The 17,340-nt window shown below is 38.1% G+C and overlaps 1 protein-coding gene across 5 annotated transcripts; it reads left to right on the top strand.

Annotated features, from left to right (window-relative positions):
• Window positions 1-1,805: 1,805 nt before the first annotated feature.
• Window positions 1,806-15,647, top strand: amacr (alpha-methylacyl-CoA racemase). 5 transcript variants are annotated; one of them, XM_067484394.1, is made up of 6 exons: window positions 1,806-1,959; window positions 3,711-3,971; window positions 4,546-4,689; window positions 6,091-6,251; window positions 9,495-9,681; window positions 10,084-15,647. In XM_067484394.1, the coding sequence occupies exons 2-6, from the start codon at window positions 3,725-3,727 to the stop codon at window positions 10,491-10,493; spliced, it is 1,149 nt and encodes a 382-aa protein (XP_067340495.1). In that variant the 5' UTR covers window positions 1,806-1,959; window positions 3,711-3,724; the 3' UTR covers window positions 10,494-15,647. The 5 variants fall into 5 exon arrangements, with proteins under 5 accessions (XP_067340495.1, XP_067340493.1, XP_067340494.1 ...); XM_067484392.1 differs by having other exon boundaries at window positions 1,819-1,976; XM_067484393.1 differs by lacking the exon at window positions 1,806-1,959 and adding an exon at window positions 2,044-2,252.
• The last annotated feature ends 1,693 nt before the right edge of the window (window positions 15,648-17,340 follow it).

Genomic DNA, 17,340 nt, shown 5'->3' with positions numbered 1-17,340 from the left:
ATGCAGCAGTCAAACACCTTTTATTTATATATCTCAACTGAACTTCAATAAAAGTTGGCATTTATGAAATGATCCACATAAATCTTGCATAAACTTGCTGTCCATCTACACCGTCATCCTTCTAGGTGGCATAAAAGTTGACATTTCAGTCACTGTGGGTATTTGCTCCACAAATGAAGAAGCTGTCAATCTCAGTCAGGCTTTTCCTTTAATTATTGTGATCAATACAAATCCAACACTGTCAGTGCAAATGTGATCTTAGATGTCTCACAAAGTCAAAGGTAAACACAGATCCCTGGTGAGGACAGTTTAACTTAAAAACACTGGGCCCTATGTGTCAGCTCCTGCTTTTACAGGACCACTTGAGCGTATTTTTAGCTGTGGCTCTGGGGACGGCTGTGCTGTTCTGTCGGTCATTTGGCCCAGACTGAAATATCTCAACAACTACTGAAGTTACTTACACAGAGCCAATGCTCCCAGAAGATGGGCTTTAATAACCTTTGTTAGCACCTGGCTTTTCCTCTACAGTACCACCATCAGAGTTGCATTTCTGGTTTTGAAATGTCTGAACATTTTCAGTGGATTGCCATGACATTTGGTACACACATTTATGTCCACCTCGAGATAAACTCAAGGTAAAATCTTTACTTTTCCACTAGAACTAAAACTAGAAGTTGAATTGTGTGGTTGAACTGGTGAACCGTTGTGAAGTTATTAGTAGGTTCATTTCAAACATAGAAAACCAAATGTACCTAGTAAAAGGTATTTTGTGGCTTTGGTCAGTAAAATAAAGTCACTTAGTGGGTTTCACTTTATTCTAGCTGAAATATCACAATCATTCTAAAATTTAGTGTGCACATAATTATGCCTTCAATCCTGTGGTCTATGGCCAAATACTTGCAAAACTAAGCTGCACTTTGTGCTAGGTAGTTGTGGTGAATATTACTGGATATACTGTAGTGGTGATGTTTAAACTCTGTTGAAATGACAACCAGTCTGCACCTAAATGTTCAGAAAAAAAAAGTTGCAATAAAGTGTAAATTTGCTAGAGATACTGTATCTCTGAATCAACTCGATGTTCAGTATTCTGAGATCACACTCCTAGTAGCGCCTAGAACTTGGTGGTTGTGAATAAATATGCTTGTAATTATACGGTTTATATAATATTCTTGATAAAACCCTGAAATTAAAGCTGACAGTCTACACTTAAAGCATATCTCTAATTTAATTTGAAATCTGTTGTGTGGGCGCACAAAGCCTAAATGAATGGTTAACACCTGTTTGAAGCCGATGAGCTGTGATGGTTTAGGGATGTAATTATGGAGCGTATTATTGAACTCACTCTAGCTGATGCAGCTGCTGTAGTTGTAAGTCTTCCTTTCACATTTATTAATGTAGACTACATATTGTGTCCATTCCAATGTTACTTTAGGTGTAACTGTATTTATTTATTTACGTTTTAATTCACTTATTTGTTTATTATTGCAGGTTCAATACCCCCATTTGTTGCCTGATCTATGCTTTTTAGCTTTTTGTGGTTAAATCACAAAGGACAAAGATCTGCATTTACAACCACATTTTAGGCAGGAAAAATGGTAGAAGCAAGACGGCGATTTAGAAAAACGTTTATTTAAACCTTTACTAAGAAGACTAATATTAGCAATTATATTTTTCCTACGTCAGGTTACTGAAGCATCATTAGCCTTTGACACAATTTTGGCGCAGACTCGGATAAAAGACTTCATCTCCCAGAAATCTTCACCACCGTCGCGCTGAGGTCACTAAGACGCTACTTGAAAACAGGATTTGCTTGTATTAAGAACTAGCTTACACCGACAGCCGCCCGGCTAGGTGGAGTTAGTTACTCTGTATTAAAAGCGGATACACCGCCGCGTCCCCTCGTTGACCCAGTCAACCTGCATTCGTGTCTGAATGGAGAAACACGAGTCACAGCTTCAGGTGAAGCGGATAAGACGGTACCAGTTACTAGTACAAATTCTGGTGTCATCGCCCACGTTTGTCTGGATGACTTTTGTCACATTTAATGCAAAAATATTGTTACACTCAGCTTACGAATCAATATTTCAATATTATCAAGATTTACTATGTCAAATTGTTTTTTTCTCATTTTCTTTTTAGCTCTTTGTAAAGTTTACTAGTTAGCTAGCATGCGATTACCGCCGGGCGTCTCTGTAACTTTTAGCTAACGCAACGGTTAGTTGGCCTCGTCAGTTTGGTCCTCGGTTCGGAAGGTAAGACAGATAGTAACTGTACTGTACAAAGCAGCCCGCTTTGGTGTTGGTTCACACATTGTAGTGACAGCGATCCGTACGTAGGTATTAATGTTAGTTTGAGCAAAGTAACGTGAGATAATGTCGTTCTCCTACAGCAGTTTTTTTTTTTTTTACACAAAGTACAAAGTCCGAAAAGGCTACTTAGTGGTCTGCAGTGTAGTTTGTGCAAACCGTTGTAGTAATTAGCTAACGCTAAACATAGCAGCGTACTTTCCATCTCAGACTTGAAATTCCATTGTCACTGTTGCTCTGAATCTGTCACAGTAACCTGTCACTTCTGGCAGGGGACTTTGTTCTTCTTTACTGCAGTATTTTACAAGTGTATGAATTAAAAGTGAAATGAGTGTGTCCCCAAAAACGATGCCATGAGTATTTTTTAATTAAGTTTTATGTCTCTGTACTCTTGTTTGAAGGTACTCAGCAGTAGTTTGTTCTTACAAAACTTGCCAGACTTATTCTTTGGATTCTGTCTGTTTCAGTGTCCTCTGTCTCTTCCTGTAGCATAAACTCAGTCTCTTATCTACTCCATCCACGACATCTGTTGTAAGGCCCGATATTGTCGCTGAAGGCTGTTCTTTGTGAATCTTTTATAATGTTGCAAAAAGAATTTAGGACCAATTGTAGCGTGTGTCTCACTGATGTGTTGTATGATGAATACAGCTCTAAACGTCATAAGTGCCCAAAACCTAAACCCGCAGTCACCTACAGAAGATGTGGTTGAGGAGAGACGTTTACATGCGCTTTGTCTAAGTCTATTCACTAAGTCACATTTTAAAATAACGGTGTAGAATTTTCCAGATCAAAGATCAGGGCTCGCCACAGTGAAACGTGTTCCGTGCGTTGGGGTGGGATTCGAACCTGCATCTCAACCCAATGCTCTACCACCAGGTTCTGCCACTGTGGAAGTTTCTAGATGACCTGTAGCTTGATTTTCTTATTCTTATATTTAGATTTGTTTCAAGTTTACACACACTTTGTAAGTAATTGGTAGAATTCTTTGAATTGTGTAATGAGTTACACTTGGGGCAGCCTAAATATGATGTCCCACAGTAATTAACACCAAAGCCATAACAGCAAACCAAATATTATGTCTCGTTGGGGAAGTAAAATAACCTGGTGCATCAGCAGCTCTCTTGGTTAAACTGAAAATGAGAAAATGGTACCAAGGTAATTAAATGATTTTTTAACAAAATGCACGTCTATATTAACACCTAGGCAACAGGCCTAATAATGTCTCACAGAATGTCAATTATCCAAGTGACAAACATTCAAAAGGTTTGTAGGCTAAACACAACAGGGTGTTGATTACAATATGTGCTTGCTTTAATAGTTCACTGACAGCCTTTACTAACGCCAGAGAATATTTTATTGGTTTTGGATTAATCTCAGATTTGTTTGTAAAATTGTGTCTTCCAGCTCTATTATTCATCATGGCACTGGCTGGTGTGAGAGTCGTTGAGCTGGCAGGTCTTGCTCCAGCACCGTTCTGTGGGATGATCCTGGCAGACTTTGGCGCCAAGGTGATCCGAGTGGATAGGACCAAGGTTGCCACAGGTGTGGACACACAGGCCCGAGGCAAACAATCTGTGGCCATCAACCTGAAGAGCACAGAGGGTGTAGCCTTGCTCAGGAAGCTCTGTGTCCAGTCTGATGTGGTCCTTGAGCCTTACCGTAAAGGTCAGACATCAAGTACAAATCATACATTCAAAATCCTTCTTGGTAGAAAGTACCAAATTATTATTGAGCTGAATGTACTTAAAGTAGTAAAAGTTAAAAGTACTGCTGTATCAATACGTAGGCAGCATTATATACAGTAGGTGCAGCTGAAAAGGTGCTTTACATAAAGGCTGAATTTTTGTTCATTTAATTTTGTAAATGGGTTAAAAATCATCAGTACGCCTATACGCAAAACAATACACAGGAAACCCTGGTTGACTCATACACTCGGGATAAACTCATCTGAAACATGACAAAAGGAATTACAGTTACACATTTTTTGACAGTACAACCATGAAAAAGGACATGAAAAAGTCCATGTTAAAACGTAGATAAAAATGTGTCTTTGTGTTACTGAGGAGGGACGACCTGCTAATCCCAAACCATTCTTGAATAAGAATTAACAGCTAAAATTTGTTATTGAAGGATGATGCAATTTTCTGATAAGTTGTGGTTCATGCTGGATAAGAAGCAACATAAGACTAAAAATTTCTGTTTGATGAAATTATTGACCGACCTTGAGCTGATCTCCCAGGTGTGATGGAGAAGTTGGGCCTCGGTCCAAAGGAGCTGTTAAAGGAAAATCCTCGTCTGATCTATGCTCGACTGACCGGGTATGGACAGAGTGGATCTTATGCCACGGCAGCTGGACATGACATCAACTACCTCGCCATTTCAGGTAATAAGCAACATAGAGAATCCATTCATGCATTTGAACTGAAGAACAGCAATGCATATTGTAATTATTTGTCTTTTCTTTGCTTACTTTTTGCCTGATCCAGTTTTGTCTACTTTTTCATAACGTTAGAAACAATAATTCCCACCAGACACTGTCAACCCTGAGAATAACAACAGCCACAGTAATGTCATTGTTCAGGATTCAGCCTTTTGTTTTCGTTCTCATACCTGTCCACCATGTGTGCATTACATAACACATTGTGTGTACTTGAAAACCTTAAAAGAATTGGTTGAGTTTCTATTTTTAATTAACTTTCTGATTTGTATAACATTCATCCTTTTCTATTATGTGATTTCATAGCACATACCATATTCCTGGAGAAATCACTATGTTAAAAAGTGACTGGTTCACTAAAGGATGGGGTTGGATAGCATTTTATCAAATTCAAATTCATGTTTCTACATTTGCAAATAACTAAGGGTTGAAATAATGCAAAAGATTTTCAATCACCTTTTGATGGCTGTGAAGGCGACACACTCAGTTCAAGTGGCAGCCTAATTAATGTTCACAGCCTGAAACTACTTCCTGCTAAGCAGCATAATGCAGTATGTGAAATGTTAATTATGTGTATCTGACTCATTCAGTTAATTGCTGTAGCCTTCTTCAAATACTAAAGGTCCTAATTCAGAACTATTAAGTTGATCAAATTAAAATGTGATTACAGGGAGAGTGTTAAACTAACAGGGGTGATCAGTGGATCATTTCTCCATGCATAGTTTAATTGTTGTAGTGTGACAAAATTGTGTGTTTTTACTCTTGTATAGATTTTTGCAGAAACTGGACTATCTGTACAAAGCCTGGTAATTAAAGAAATGACAGACCTTTCATTATAGTCTTCATAGTCTTAATGTCCATCCTTTTAACCAGTGAGAGTATTTCTATTATTTATAACTTTGAAAATGTTGAGGAATACAAAAAATACACAAATATTTGTGTTTGTGTTTAAAAAATCTTTAAATACAATGTTGGAAAATACACACACACAAAATGCAAAATGAGTGGATTTTAGGTACATTCTGAAATGTCACCTGAAAGTTGAATATCCCTAGCATTTTGTTAGTGGTGTATACAGTGGAGGAGCCAACAGAGACATACCCAGCTTAACTAAAATAAGTCTTTGAAGGTATTGGGTGCTTTTGTGCACTATTAGAGCTTTAGCACTGTACACATTAAAGCTTTTCTGTTTGCAGACGTCTGATAACATTTTCTGTTTGATCATTGACTTTCATTGACTTTTCATTTGAATTTTTTCTTTCTAACTATGCCAGTTATCTATTGTTAGACCACCTGTCAAGATGTCATTGCAGTTTGTGTGAAGCTTTTGTCTCATTTCTGTCACAGGCCTCTTATCCCGGCTGGGTCGTAGAGGAGAGAAGCCCGTTGCACCATTAAACCTGTTAGCTGACTTTGCAGGCGGTGGCCTCACCTGTGCCCTGGGGATAGTCCTAGCGTTGTTGGAAAGGACAAAGTCAGGGAAAGGACAGATAATTGATGCCAGCATGGTAAGAATGTTGTCAGAGTCCAGCAAACATGTACTTTGGCACTGAGTCAGTTTCACAAAGTGTGACATACAGTACAGTACCACTTGCTCTGCAGAATTTGTTTTGCAATGTGTTTTAAACTGTCCATGTTTATGTTGTAATTGGTGCCAACTTAAATAAAATGCAAGCAAATTATAGAGGAAAAAATACTTTGGCCATGCTGTGCATGGCAGCCATGCAGCAAACTAGCAATAGGCTTTCTTAGTGTAAGCTTATTGCTAGAGGTACTGCAGAGAAAATAAAACACATACCAGGTAGTCCAGGGTGAAGATGAAGGTGCACTGTGGCAAAGTCAAGATCAACTTTTGATAGGATAAATGATCAGCTGGATGGCTCATAGCGAAATTATTTGAAAAGCACATCAAAGAGTAGGAATCCTGCTGTGATGGAGCTGTGTGGTTACAAAGCAGAACTGCTCTAATGAACTCCCGAAGGTAGGAGAGAAATTGAAACTCAGAATAGGAAAAACTCCCTAAATCATGAATAAAAAGTTAGCTAAACGTATACATTCAATGTATTAACAGTATAACACTCCCAACTGTGTACATTTATGCTGCCTCGGTTTATTTATTTTATTTTCACTTAATTTTAAAAAGTAGTAACCGTAACCTTTCCACAAAAGAAAATGTTTAGATGTTTGGGAAAATTCTGAAATGGAAATGCAAATTTTAAAAACAACTGTCAAAAAGAAAACGGTCGACACGATATCCTGACTTCAACCCTTCAGTGTGAATCGAGTTTTTAAAAAAACATCCTGCAGTCTCCGTAATGCAATTCATTTGTATTAAATGAACCTCACCATTTAAACCACTGGCATCGAAATTATAAAACAGGATGACAAACTCAAGAACACACTCATCCACTTTGTATGTGCTTATGCCTCTTACCTTTTCTATCTATCGACATTTTTGTTCAGCGTTAGTGATTGTTTTTTTCTTCAGGACTCTATGTGAGCCTGTATCCCATGTGTCACCTGTTAAGGCTTTTTGTTTAGGATGCAAAACAACGGGTTTCCACACACTCAGACTAATAAAGTGCAAATCCAGCTCATAAATCAGCTGTAAAATCCTTAGCCACATAAAGTCACTTGTCAGCTGTCAGACAGCAGTGCGAGAGGTTGTAACAGCGAGTGGATAAAAGCTGACTTTTTCAGCACCAGAGCAGATAACTAATATGAGCTACACCTTATACCCCTTCCTTGCACTACGCTCCATTTCCACCACCTTTGTCTTTGCTTACCAAAATGAAAAACCTGCCTTTCTTTTATCAGGCATTGTTCTGTGCATAAAGGCCCAGATTAAAAAAAAAAAAAGGTTTAATGACTCAGCTGATAAAATGAGATTGAGGCACCTCTAGACTGATGATTTGATATCATGTAGGGGCCATCAAGAATATTTTCGGACTTTAAAAAGCTCCTCATGACACTAAAGACATTATGCATGTATTTTCTTAGCCTGAAAAGTGGTTTTCATGATGACTAAACTAACCTTTGAGTCAAATGGTGTATTTGCTGTAAAGTTAAGGGATAACACACTGTAGTGATCACTAATTGTCTCTTTAGGTCCTTGTTTAAAAAAGACAGCTGAAATTAAATTGACAGGTCTTGCATACTTTTTGAAATCAAGGCCAAATTTTAAGTCTAATTTCATTGGGCTAAATAATTACATATTGTGTCAAGGAGCATTTAATGTAGCTGGCAGACAAACTAGCAATACTGTTGCTGATGTTGGTATATTGTTTCTTGTACATATTCCTGTAGATAAGTGTTAACTAAATTCACGTTGCTACAAAATTTCATAGGAAGGATCCTTCTCCCTGCTCTGCTACACTCTGCAACAATGCTTCAAGTAGCTACCCTTAAGAAATTACAATAAATAACAATAAGTATAAATCTTTAATAATTTGGTTAAAAGTGCAAGCCTCTCTCAAAAATGCCAATTTCTGTCATCGCTGGCAGTGCTTGTATTGTGACTGAGTCAGGAAGCCTTAAAAGCACCTCTCTTAAATTAGACATGTTTTGAAGCACATTTATAGCAAAAATATATGAAAGAAACAGATTATAGCTTTGAATCCACATTTTTGTGAAAACTGAAAGCTTCATTGTTAGAAACACCTGGTCCGTCCTGTACACTTGTCATTGGAACATCTTTTGTGCCAACTCAGTGCCAACACAAGCAGTACACAATCCAAAACTATCAACTCTTGACACATTAGGGCTGAGCCCATGTTTTCAAAAGTGTGTTGTCCATGACATTATCACTATCCGTTCATCCATCCATTTTTAGTAACCACTATCCTCCCAACGGTTGTGTGGGCCCATAGACATGTTTAAACTAAATTTCACACCTGTGCTCATTTTAGAGGGAATTTACTGTGATGTTTAAAGTAGCTGTAATAGATTTAGAATAACAATAGTTTAGATGACAATGTGAAAAGTTGGGTTTGTTTTTATTAAAAAGGACTTTGCTCAAAGCTCCCCTCTTCCCTCCCCTTTAATTTGTCCCTGATGACTCAGAAAAGAAACAGTTTGGTAGAAAATAGTTGAGCCGTGTTAGAAAAGTCCAATGTTCTGCTTTTTGTTACTTCTTTAAATATTTAAACCGCCTTTGTTGATGAGGCTATTGTTTTGAGAAGCAGCACAGACTCATTATTCTGACTGAATTGATTGCAGTCAGCAGTAACAGAAGTGACAGTGTTCAGCTCTGCTCCAGCCTCATCTGGACAACAAAATTCTGACTTTTGATGTTGATGTTCTTAATATTGGTTATCACATCCAACCAGTATAATTTAGTTGTGTGTTTAACTAGTATTTGATCACTTCTGGTTTTAATGTATTCAGCAACAGCAGAGTCTTGAGTCTTAAACAAATTAAGACTGCAGACAGCTGGTGTTTTATCTGGTAGGTGTCAGTAGAATACCTATTGTGGAGTAAATCTTTGTTAAAAAGCTTATTCAAAAAGTTTTTCTAAACTTTAATTTAGAAAAATGTGTATTGTGTACACAGGAGGTAATTTGCAATTTCAATGAGTTTATTCGACTCTTAAATGCTTATATCAATAAATAAAATGGTTAAGTTGAAGAATAGAGTGGGAATTTATGTTAAGTTTCTGCAAAAAAATTTTGATTTGTGTTATAAAGGGTTTAAAATATAAAAGCCCCTGACTGTATGTTTTCCTTTTTACCCCTTCCCCTCACTGTCCTCAGGTGGAGGGAGCAGCTTATGTGGGTTCATTTGTATGGAAGTCCCGTCGTATTGGTCTGTGGGAAAATCCTAGAGGAGAGAACCTGCTGGACAGTGGAGCGCCCTTCTATGATACCTACCAGACCTCAGATGGAAAGTACATGGCTGTGGGTGCCATAGAACCACAGTTCTACAGACAGCTACTTAAGGGTTTGTATGATGCAAATACAGGCTGGCTTATCTTTTTTTATATTATGATGAAATGAATGTATTAATGGAAGCAAGAAATACAGAGTTTTGGTTGTGAGAAAACTAATAGTGACACAAATTGTACTTTGTGTCAAAACACAGAAAACTGTAATGTAAATCTTTAATGTGAAACAAACAGCTCTTTGAAATTTGAAATTGCCGTCCCAGTTTGGCTCTAAGAACAGTACTGACTAGTGAAAATAAACAACTTATCTATCAAGTGAAATCATTTGTGATCTGTTTGGAAAAGGTCAGTTTGGAACAAAGAGCTGCTTACCACTACTCTAACCTCAGAAGTTTCTTTATTTCACACCATTTTCTTGTTGACAAATATGTTTGGTTGCATGTGTCCTTTTTTTCTAGGCTTAGATTTGGACGCTGGAGTATTGCCGGATCAGATGAGCATCAGTGACTGGCCAGACCTGCGACGGATCTTTACAGAGCGTTTTGCCTCCAAAACCCAGGCAGATTGGTCAAAGATTTTTGATAGGACTGATGCCTGTGTCACACCAGTATTGTCTTTCAAACAGGTGGGCTCACACCCTCACAACCAGGAAAGAGCTTCTTTTATCACTGACTCAAGTGGGGAAGAAAGCCCCAGGCCAGCCCCGGTTCTGTCTCGAACTCCTGCAGAGCCTTGCCTCGCCTCTGATCCTGTTATTGGTGAACACACAGTCGAGGTCCTCGAGGAGTTTGGCTTTACGTCTGCAGAGATAGACCAGATGTTAGCAGCAGGGGTCGTAGAGTGCAATGCTACCAAGGCAAAGTTGTAGAGGAGCACAAGTAAAAAGCTAGTTTGAACCACATTCTCTATAAAACTAAATGTACCATTCAAATAACATCTAACATAGAGCACTGAAAATAAGATTAAAAGGAAAAGAAGGGGAAAGAAAATGAAAATTCTGAATTGGTCTGGTGAGAGACCATGAAATATTTCTGCATCTTAGCGACTTGCATTCGTTCTCTCAGGGCTCAGAAACCTGTGTTTTCAGTGAAAGCAGAGTTTACATATTCCTCACACTCAGTTTTTGTGTAATCTGTTTGAATAGCTACATCCCTTTAAGTACCACTGCTGTGCTCTGAATGTTTGAGTTTGAAGGGAAGAAAATAAAGGACAAAGCTTTGGTATTCTGTGAACCAAATAGCACTGAGGTTTGCTATATTTTCCATCTCAGTTAACCTGGTTTCCACTTACAAAAAGAGGTTCATGTGCACAGATTAATAGATGAGCAGGATCTAGTTGCTGAGTAAATACAGCATTTAATGGCATTTATTTCTGGCTCAGTGATGCTGAGTCTACTGGAAATATTTCAGAAACAGGAGACGATTCACACCTATCATCTAAATGAGACTTGATGCAATTGTGGATGGTTTTGCAAGAAGCTGTTCAGTTCTTTTCCATCTAGCTTTAGTCACAACCATCAGATCTGTGAGAAACATTGTAACAAGCTGCAGGATATTCTGAAAATGGAAAAAGAAGAAAGGAAAACCCAACAACCTAAAATTTTAATCTATTCATCCATAATCTTAACCGCTAACCCTGTTCAGAATCATTGAAGGGCGAGAGCCCATCTCAGACAACCATTCACACTGGCAAGTCTTTGGACCCGGACCTCCAAACCCCAGACCAAAAGGGTACAGCTGGCAGATAGATTTAAATTAGGGACCTCTTAGCTTTGATGTGCCATTGCTAACTACTCCACCACTGTGTTGCCCTCATCACTTTAATTTATGCTCTTTGTTCAGATTTTGGTTCTTTAATTATGTTCTACATTGTTGATGAGTGTTGAAAATTGTGACACTGTAATAAATAATTATAAGCCATAACATCCATACTGGCTTTTCATAACAACTTGACTGATATCACTATAAAATTTTAAATTGAATTTAGTGAGTAATAAAGTCACGAAAAATTCTTTTTTAGACTTTCAAAACCGCAGTTGTGGATCTACTTTAATATCACAGCCTCATTCCTTCTTTCTCTGATAACAGAAACAGCAAGTTATATAAATGAGAATGTAAACTTTGTGTATAACTGCTATACACAATGTAAATGTTTACACTGTGTAAACCACAAATCTACATCTTACAGTTATCTATAACAGAAACACAACTGTAACATGCAATTGAATGCATTTTGCAGCCCTGATTATGATAAGCAGTGAGCCCCTGGAGAACTTAAAAGTCATTAAAAAAGAAGAAAATACAAGATATAAAACACTAATAAGCAAAGCCTTAAATAAATAAATAAAAAAAATGTTAGTTGTTAAAAGAAGTAAACCCCTAAGGGGGAAATAGATTAGTGGGAGACTTTTGACGTTTTGTTTACTCATCAGTAACCTTTTGTACATTATAATCATTATATCATTTGCATTTACATGTATGTGCAGTTAGTCCATCACCTCACTGCAGCCCAGTTGTAGTGCTAAAGGCTGAAATGATAAGGTTTATTAGAGTGGTTATGGCAAGGTGCTTAATGATAATTAATGAACTTCATTCATCGTGCAGTGTGAGATTTTGTAGCTGTGGATGTTTCTGGTGTTTGAAAAGTTGATAAACACCCCCAGAACACCTTTGCTTAAGCTTGTGAGCATCGCTCTAATTATGTAAATGCCAAGCCAGCCGTCACCACAGGAGACGTGTGAATTAAATCCCGGATCTATAAAGATTGTATAAACTAGGCACAATAAAGGGCAGACATGCTTGTCCTGCATAAAAAGTGAGAAAAACAAGAGGTGAATATTTTGCTGAGAGTGTGTGACGTGAATGTGAGATTACGAGAAACCGTCAGTAGCATGACACTGAAACAATTAGAGAAACTCTGTGTCAGAATGACTGTAGTTGAATGTTAAGCCTATGGATTTAAGTAAGTAGGAGGTCGTGTGCAGATTAGAGGTGCACAATGTCATGAGCTAAGTAGCTGAAGCTGCACATGTCACATGTGTTTGGGTTTTAAAGCAGCAGAAAGCTGAAATGTGAGCGTGTAAAAGTTTGTCCATTCAACACAGACAAAGCAAAATCTGAGAGTTATAGTTTTCATTGCCAAAGTTTGGTATTTTGGAGTCTCTTAAAGGGCAAGGCAGTTTGGTTAAGCCACTGGCTTAACTGAGATTTCTGAGAAACACTTTCCAGTGAAGAAATGGTCCCAGTGGAAAAGGTTGATGGCAGGCTCATATCAACAGAGAATTTTAATGTAATCGTCAGTTAAAATCACCCCTGAACTGCTCTCTCAGTAGTCTTCTGCACAGCAGCGATTCTGGGGGCTTGGTTTATTCATGCTCTTTAATTTATGAAAAGATGAGCTAACCAATTCACTTTAAAACAGACAGGCATAAGGGCTGTCAATGTTTTCAACTAACTTTTAGCAGGAATGTTAAGGAATGTTGCAGGTTAGCTAGTTTGTCATATTTCTGCTGTTTTACAAACATGTTGTCTGTGTGTTCAGTTATACTTTTCTCCTCTAAATATTGATTTGGCAGAATTTGAAGGTTTAACAGGCTACATTTGTCTGTGCTCTCGAGTTAGATGGAGAGATCAGGTAGGCACTTACAAAGCCCCACTACATTTAGTCATTTAGCTGACGCTTTTATCCAAAGCAACTTACAAGTGAGGCACAAGGCAAGCAAAATCAATAGATCTATATATAACACTGTTGGAAGTTTCATTCACCCAACCATGTTTCAATTGAGGAAGGTACTATTACCGTCTGTAATAGCATGAGACCATTAGGCACGTATGAAGTACAGTATGTGAGGAATGTCTGGTGTAACTGTGCCTGGGCAAATGCATAACTGGCTGTCAAATATAGACTTGTGCAGGCGTCAAACATAAGGCACATAATGCACATACTGCACGTGAGTTTATCTGTGCAAGTGTCTCTTTTCCATTGTGTAACAGCTTTTCAGTTGACGCACAGAAGAGACATTCATGTTGCAGTGTTTTCACATATGATATAAAAGTAGCGGGATTACAGACTTGATTTGTAAGGGGGATGTGCTTTCAGTAACACACATCCTTAAACACAACTAAGAAAGACAACACAATTACTGAGTAGAGAGTAATTTTAAATATGGAACAAATGTGTTTTTGACGAATGGTAAAGTGTTTTCTCTCTGTGGACTGATCAAAAATTCTAACAATAGTCGTATAACAGCATCCAGTAAAGGAGCTGAATTATGTAAACAAAGCTATATTGAAGAAGAGAGGATCACAATGTACAGAAAGTAGTAGACTCTGCCGGCTGATGCCATGGATGGATGTGCATGTGTATTGTTTGTCCATGAGTCCTCACGTGTGTGCTGGTATGTCAGGAAGCTGAATTAAACCTGTGTTTCCTTTCAAATGAATCTTTCCTGACTAGAGTTCAGGAAACACAGCATGACCTTTTCCTTCATCTTCCTCTCTCCTACTACTGCTCCCCCCTTTCAGTTTTAGTTCCCCAGGGATCACATGCATCATCACTTGATTAGCTTTAAGTGCTACTGTAGCCGCCCTTAAAAGAGCCCTTGTGATTTCATGTTCTGAAGAACTCATTCATCAGGACAAGAGGTCTGGGAGGTGATTCTTGCATCTTCTCCAGCAAGATGGACTCTAAAAATGTTGAAATTGCTATTTTGTCTATTCCAAAGACAATTTAGTCAGTTAAAAGGATTTTGATGGATGGTTTTCCCCAATAACTCACAATCAGCTTTATTCAGTGACATAGATTGTTCCAAATACACAGGGCATGATCACTCTAACACTGGGAAATCTGTGGGCAACTGTCTCATAAACTCACTCAGAGAGAAGCTATAGTGACTATATTTAAACTATGCAAACATCCTAAAGTTAGCAGTCATAATGTTTGCCATGTCTATCACTGTATGCTTGTATCATGCTAACATTCACTAATTATCACAAAGTCACAGGCTAAAGGTGAGGCTGATGGGAATATAATTTATTTTGAGGGTAATTTGATAATGACCTGATGATGAAAATAGATTATGTTAACGATGGAGCTAGAATAAAAATTAAGGGATCACAAAGTCAACACTTGGCCAAGTGTTTTGCCAACACAGATCTATTTGGAGAGCTGAATGTGGTGGTGTCACTCAGCCTTGCTGCCAGTGTGGCCACTTGGGGTATTACCACAAACAAAGCAACCATGTGGTCTGTACAGAAGGTCATAACCTCCCCCAGCACCCCTACATCTGTGTCCACTCTCATTTTTAGGACTCTGTCTTGGTTATGTCTTTTAGGAATATTATGAGCTTCACCCTCGAGTAGGCAGGAGAGGATGAATATAACCATCCTCTAGGGCCTGTGTCAGTCAAATTGGGTCATTTTGTTCTTGCAGAGTATGATCAACTTCAACACTGAAACAGCAGCTGAAGTGAATAACATGATAATTTCATTACAATGGCACCTGTCATGGGGTGGGATATAGGTAGTAAGTAATCAGTGACTTCTTAATATGCTGCAAATAGGAAAAATAAGCAAACATAAGGATCTGAAGGACAAGATCCTGCTTTACCGTCCTGGTGCAGTAGCTGCTGACAGAACTACAAATGACCTGAAGAATGAATGGACAAACTAAGAACTGTTTAACACTAAAACTGTCAAAATGTCTTTCTGGCTTTGACTTTCAGCGGCACTGATGTGCTGCTTTATGAACTGATATATTACTGTAAAAGAGGGTTGTCTGGAGTTGTCTGGTTATCTGACAGGAAAGAACAAAAATCCATTACAGTTCTCTTGAGTGGAAAAAGTAGATTTTTGACAGCTGCCTTTGGAACGTGTGAAAATACTTTCCAGACCGAAATGCTTCAATAATTATGAAAAAAATTCTTGAGGCTACAGACATTTATGTCCTGCCAAAATGAATTGTACCACCCGTTATGATGTACCTTTTTAATGTGCTTTGTTTTATGATAAATGCATAAACTTGTTCACTGAGTCACGTTTGAGCTAATTTCACTCTTAAATGCCATTTCAATGTGGGGATATGCAGTCCAACCATAAACATAACCTTATAACAATGCATATTCACTTGACACAAATGTACAACCCCAATACAAAATACGTAGGACAATGTGTGAAATGTACATAAAAAGAGGATGTAATGATTTGTTTCTAATTAGGTTGATTGCAAACAGGTCAGTAACATGACTGGGTATAAAAGCAGCATTTCAGAAAAGCAGAGCCTCTCAAATGAAAAGATGGGCAGAGGTTCACCAATCAGACAAACTGCTTCTAAAAAATGTGGACAAATTTCAGCAAAATCAGGAGGAATCTCTGTGAACAAGGGACAAGGCCAAACAACAACTGGATGTGCGTGATCTTTGGGCCCCTGCTGCATTAAAAACTGGCCTGATTCCTTACCGGACATCACTGCATGGACTCAGGAACGCTTCCAGAAATCACTGTCTGTGAACAAGGGCCAAAGCTCATTTAAGATGGACTAAGGCAAAATGGAAAACTATTCTGTGGTCAGATGAATCAAAATTTGAAAGTCTTTTTTAGTAACCATGGAAACCATGTCCTACGAACTAAAGAGGAAAGGGGCCATCCAGCTTGTTATCAGCAGACAGTTTAAAAGCCTACATCTCTGACAGTATGGGGAGCTTACACATCTGGAAAGGCACCATCGATGCTGAAAATGAAGTGGAGGTTTTAGAGCCAAATATGCTCCCATCCAGACGTCGTCTCTTTCAGGGAAGGCCTTGCATGTTTCAGCAAGACAATGCTAAACCACATACTGCATCAATCACAACAGCATGGCTGTGCAAGAGAAGAGTCTGGGTGCTGAACTGATCTGCCTGCAGTCCAGACCTTTCACCAATAGAAAACATTTGGCAACGAAGGCCCAGGACTGTTCAGCAGGTGGAATCCTGCATCAGACAAGAATGGAACATTCCTCTCCTAAAACTAACAACTGGTCTCTTCACTTCCCAGAAGATTTGAGACTTGTTAAAAGAAGATGCTACACAATGGTAAACATCACACTCTTCCAACTTTTTTGAGATGTGTTGCTGCCATCAAATTCAAATAGAGCTAATATTTTCCATGAAATGATAAAATGTCTGTTTCAACATCTGATATGTTGTTAATGCTTTATTGTGAATAAAACATGGTTTGATGAAATTTGCAAATCATTGTATTTTGTTTTATTTGCATTTTACTCATCGTCCCAACTTTTGAATTTGGGTTGCATTAACATCATAAGTAACTAAAGATTTGTATTTAAAAAGTTCTAGTAAAATAAAGAAAATAAAATTTTGCAAAGGTTTGCATCCTCCTTGATAAATTAAAAATTAATTTAATTTAAATTTCCTATGTAGTAACATTTGTACTAACTAAATGAGCATTTATGCTCTTGGGAAAAAAAATGTTTTACTCGATTTGCCATTTCACACTAAAAAGATGTAGACTTTGTCACCCAACAGTACGCTTTATTTTCTGCAGGACGAGGATGTAGTTAACGTTTATGCTTCAAAATCACCAGCACTTCACTAAAGCAGGATAGTTCAGCTCATAGTTTAAACAGGTGGAGAAGAGATGCTACGGAATTTGTTGTTGCATCAGGCATCCTCACAGGCATGACTGGGGGTAAAACACTCTAATCAGAGGCCCATTGGTCGC

This window comes from Channa argus, chromosome 18 (assembly GCF_033026475.1).
Source record: "Channa argus isolate prfri chromosome 18, Channa argus male v1.0, whole genome shotgun sequence".
NCBI classification, from domain to species: domain Eukaryota; kingdom Metazoa; phylum Chordata; class Actinopteri; order Anabantiformes; family Channidae; genus Channa; species Channa argus.
Note: the sequence above shows the minus strand (reverse complement) of the source record. Positions and strands in the feature narration are given on the sequence as shown.

What these genes read in the sequence shown, in the direction of transcription:
- amacr (XM_067484391.1), top strand. An exon ending in CCTTGAGCCTTACCGTAAAG is followed by an intron (nt 3,972 to 4,545) that starts GTCAGACATCAA and finishes CTGATCTCCCAG; the next exon opens with GTGTGATGGAGAAGTTGGGC. An exon ending in CAACTACCTCGCCATTTCAG is followed by an intron (nt 4,690 to 6,090) that starts GTAATAAGCAAC and finishes TTTCTGTCACAG; the next exon opens with GCCTCTTATCCCGGCTGGGT.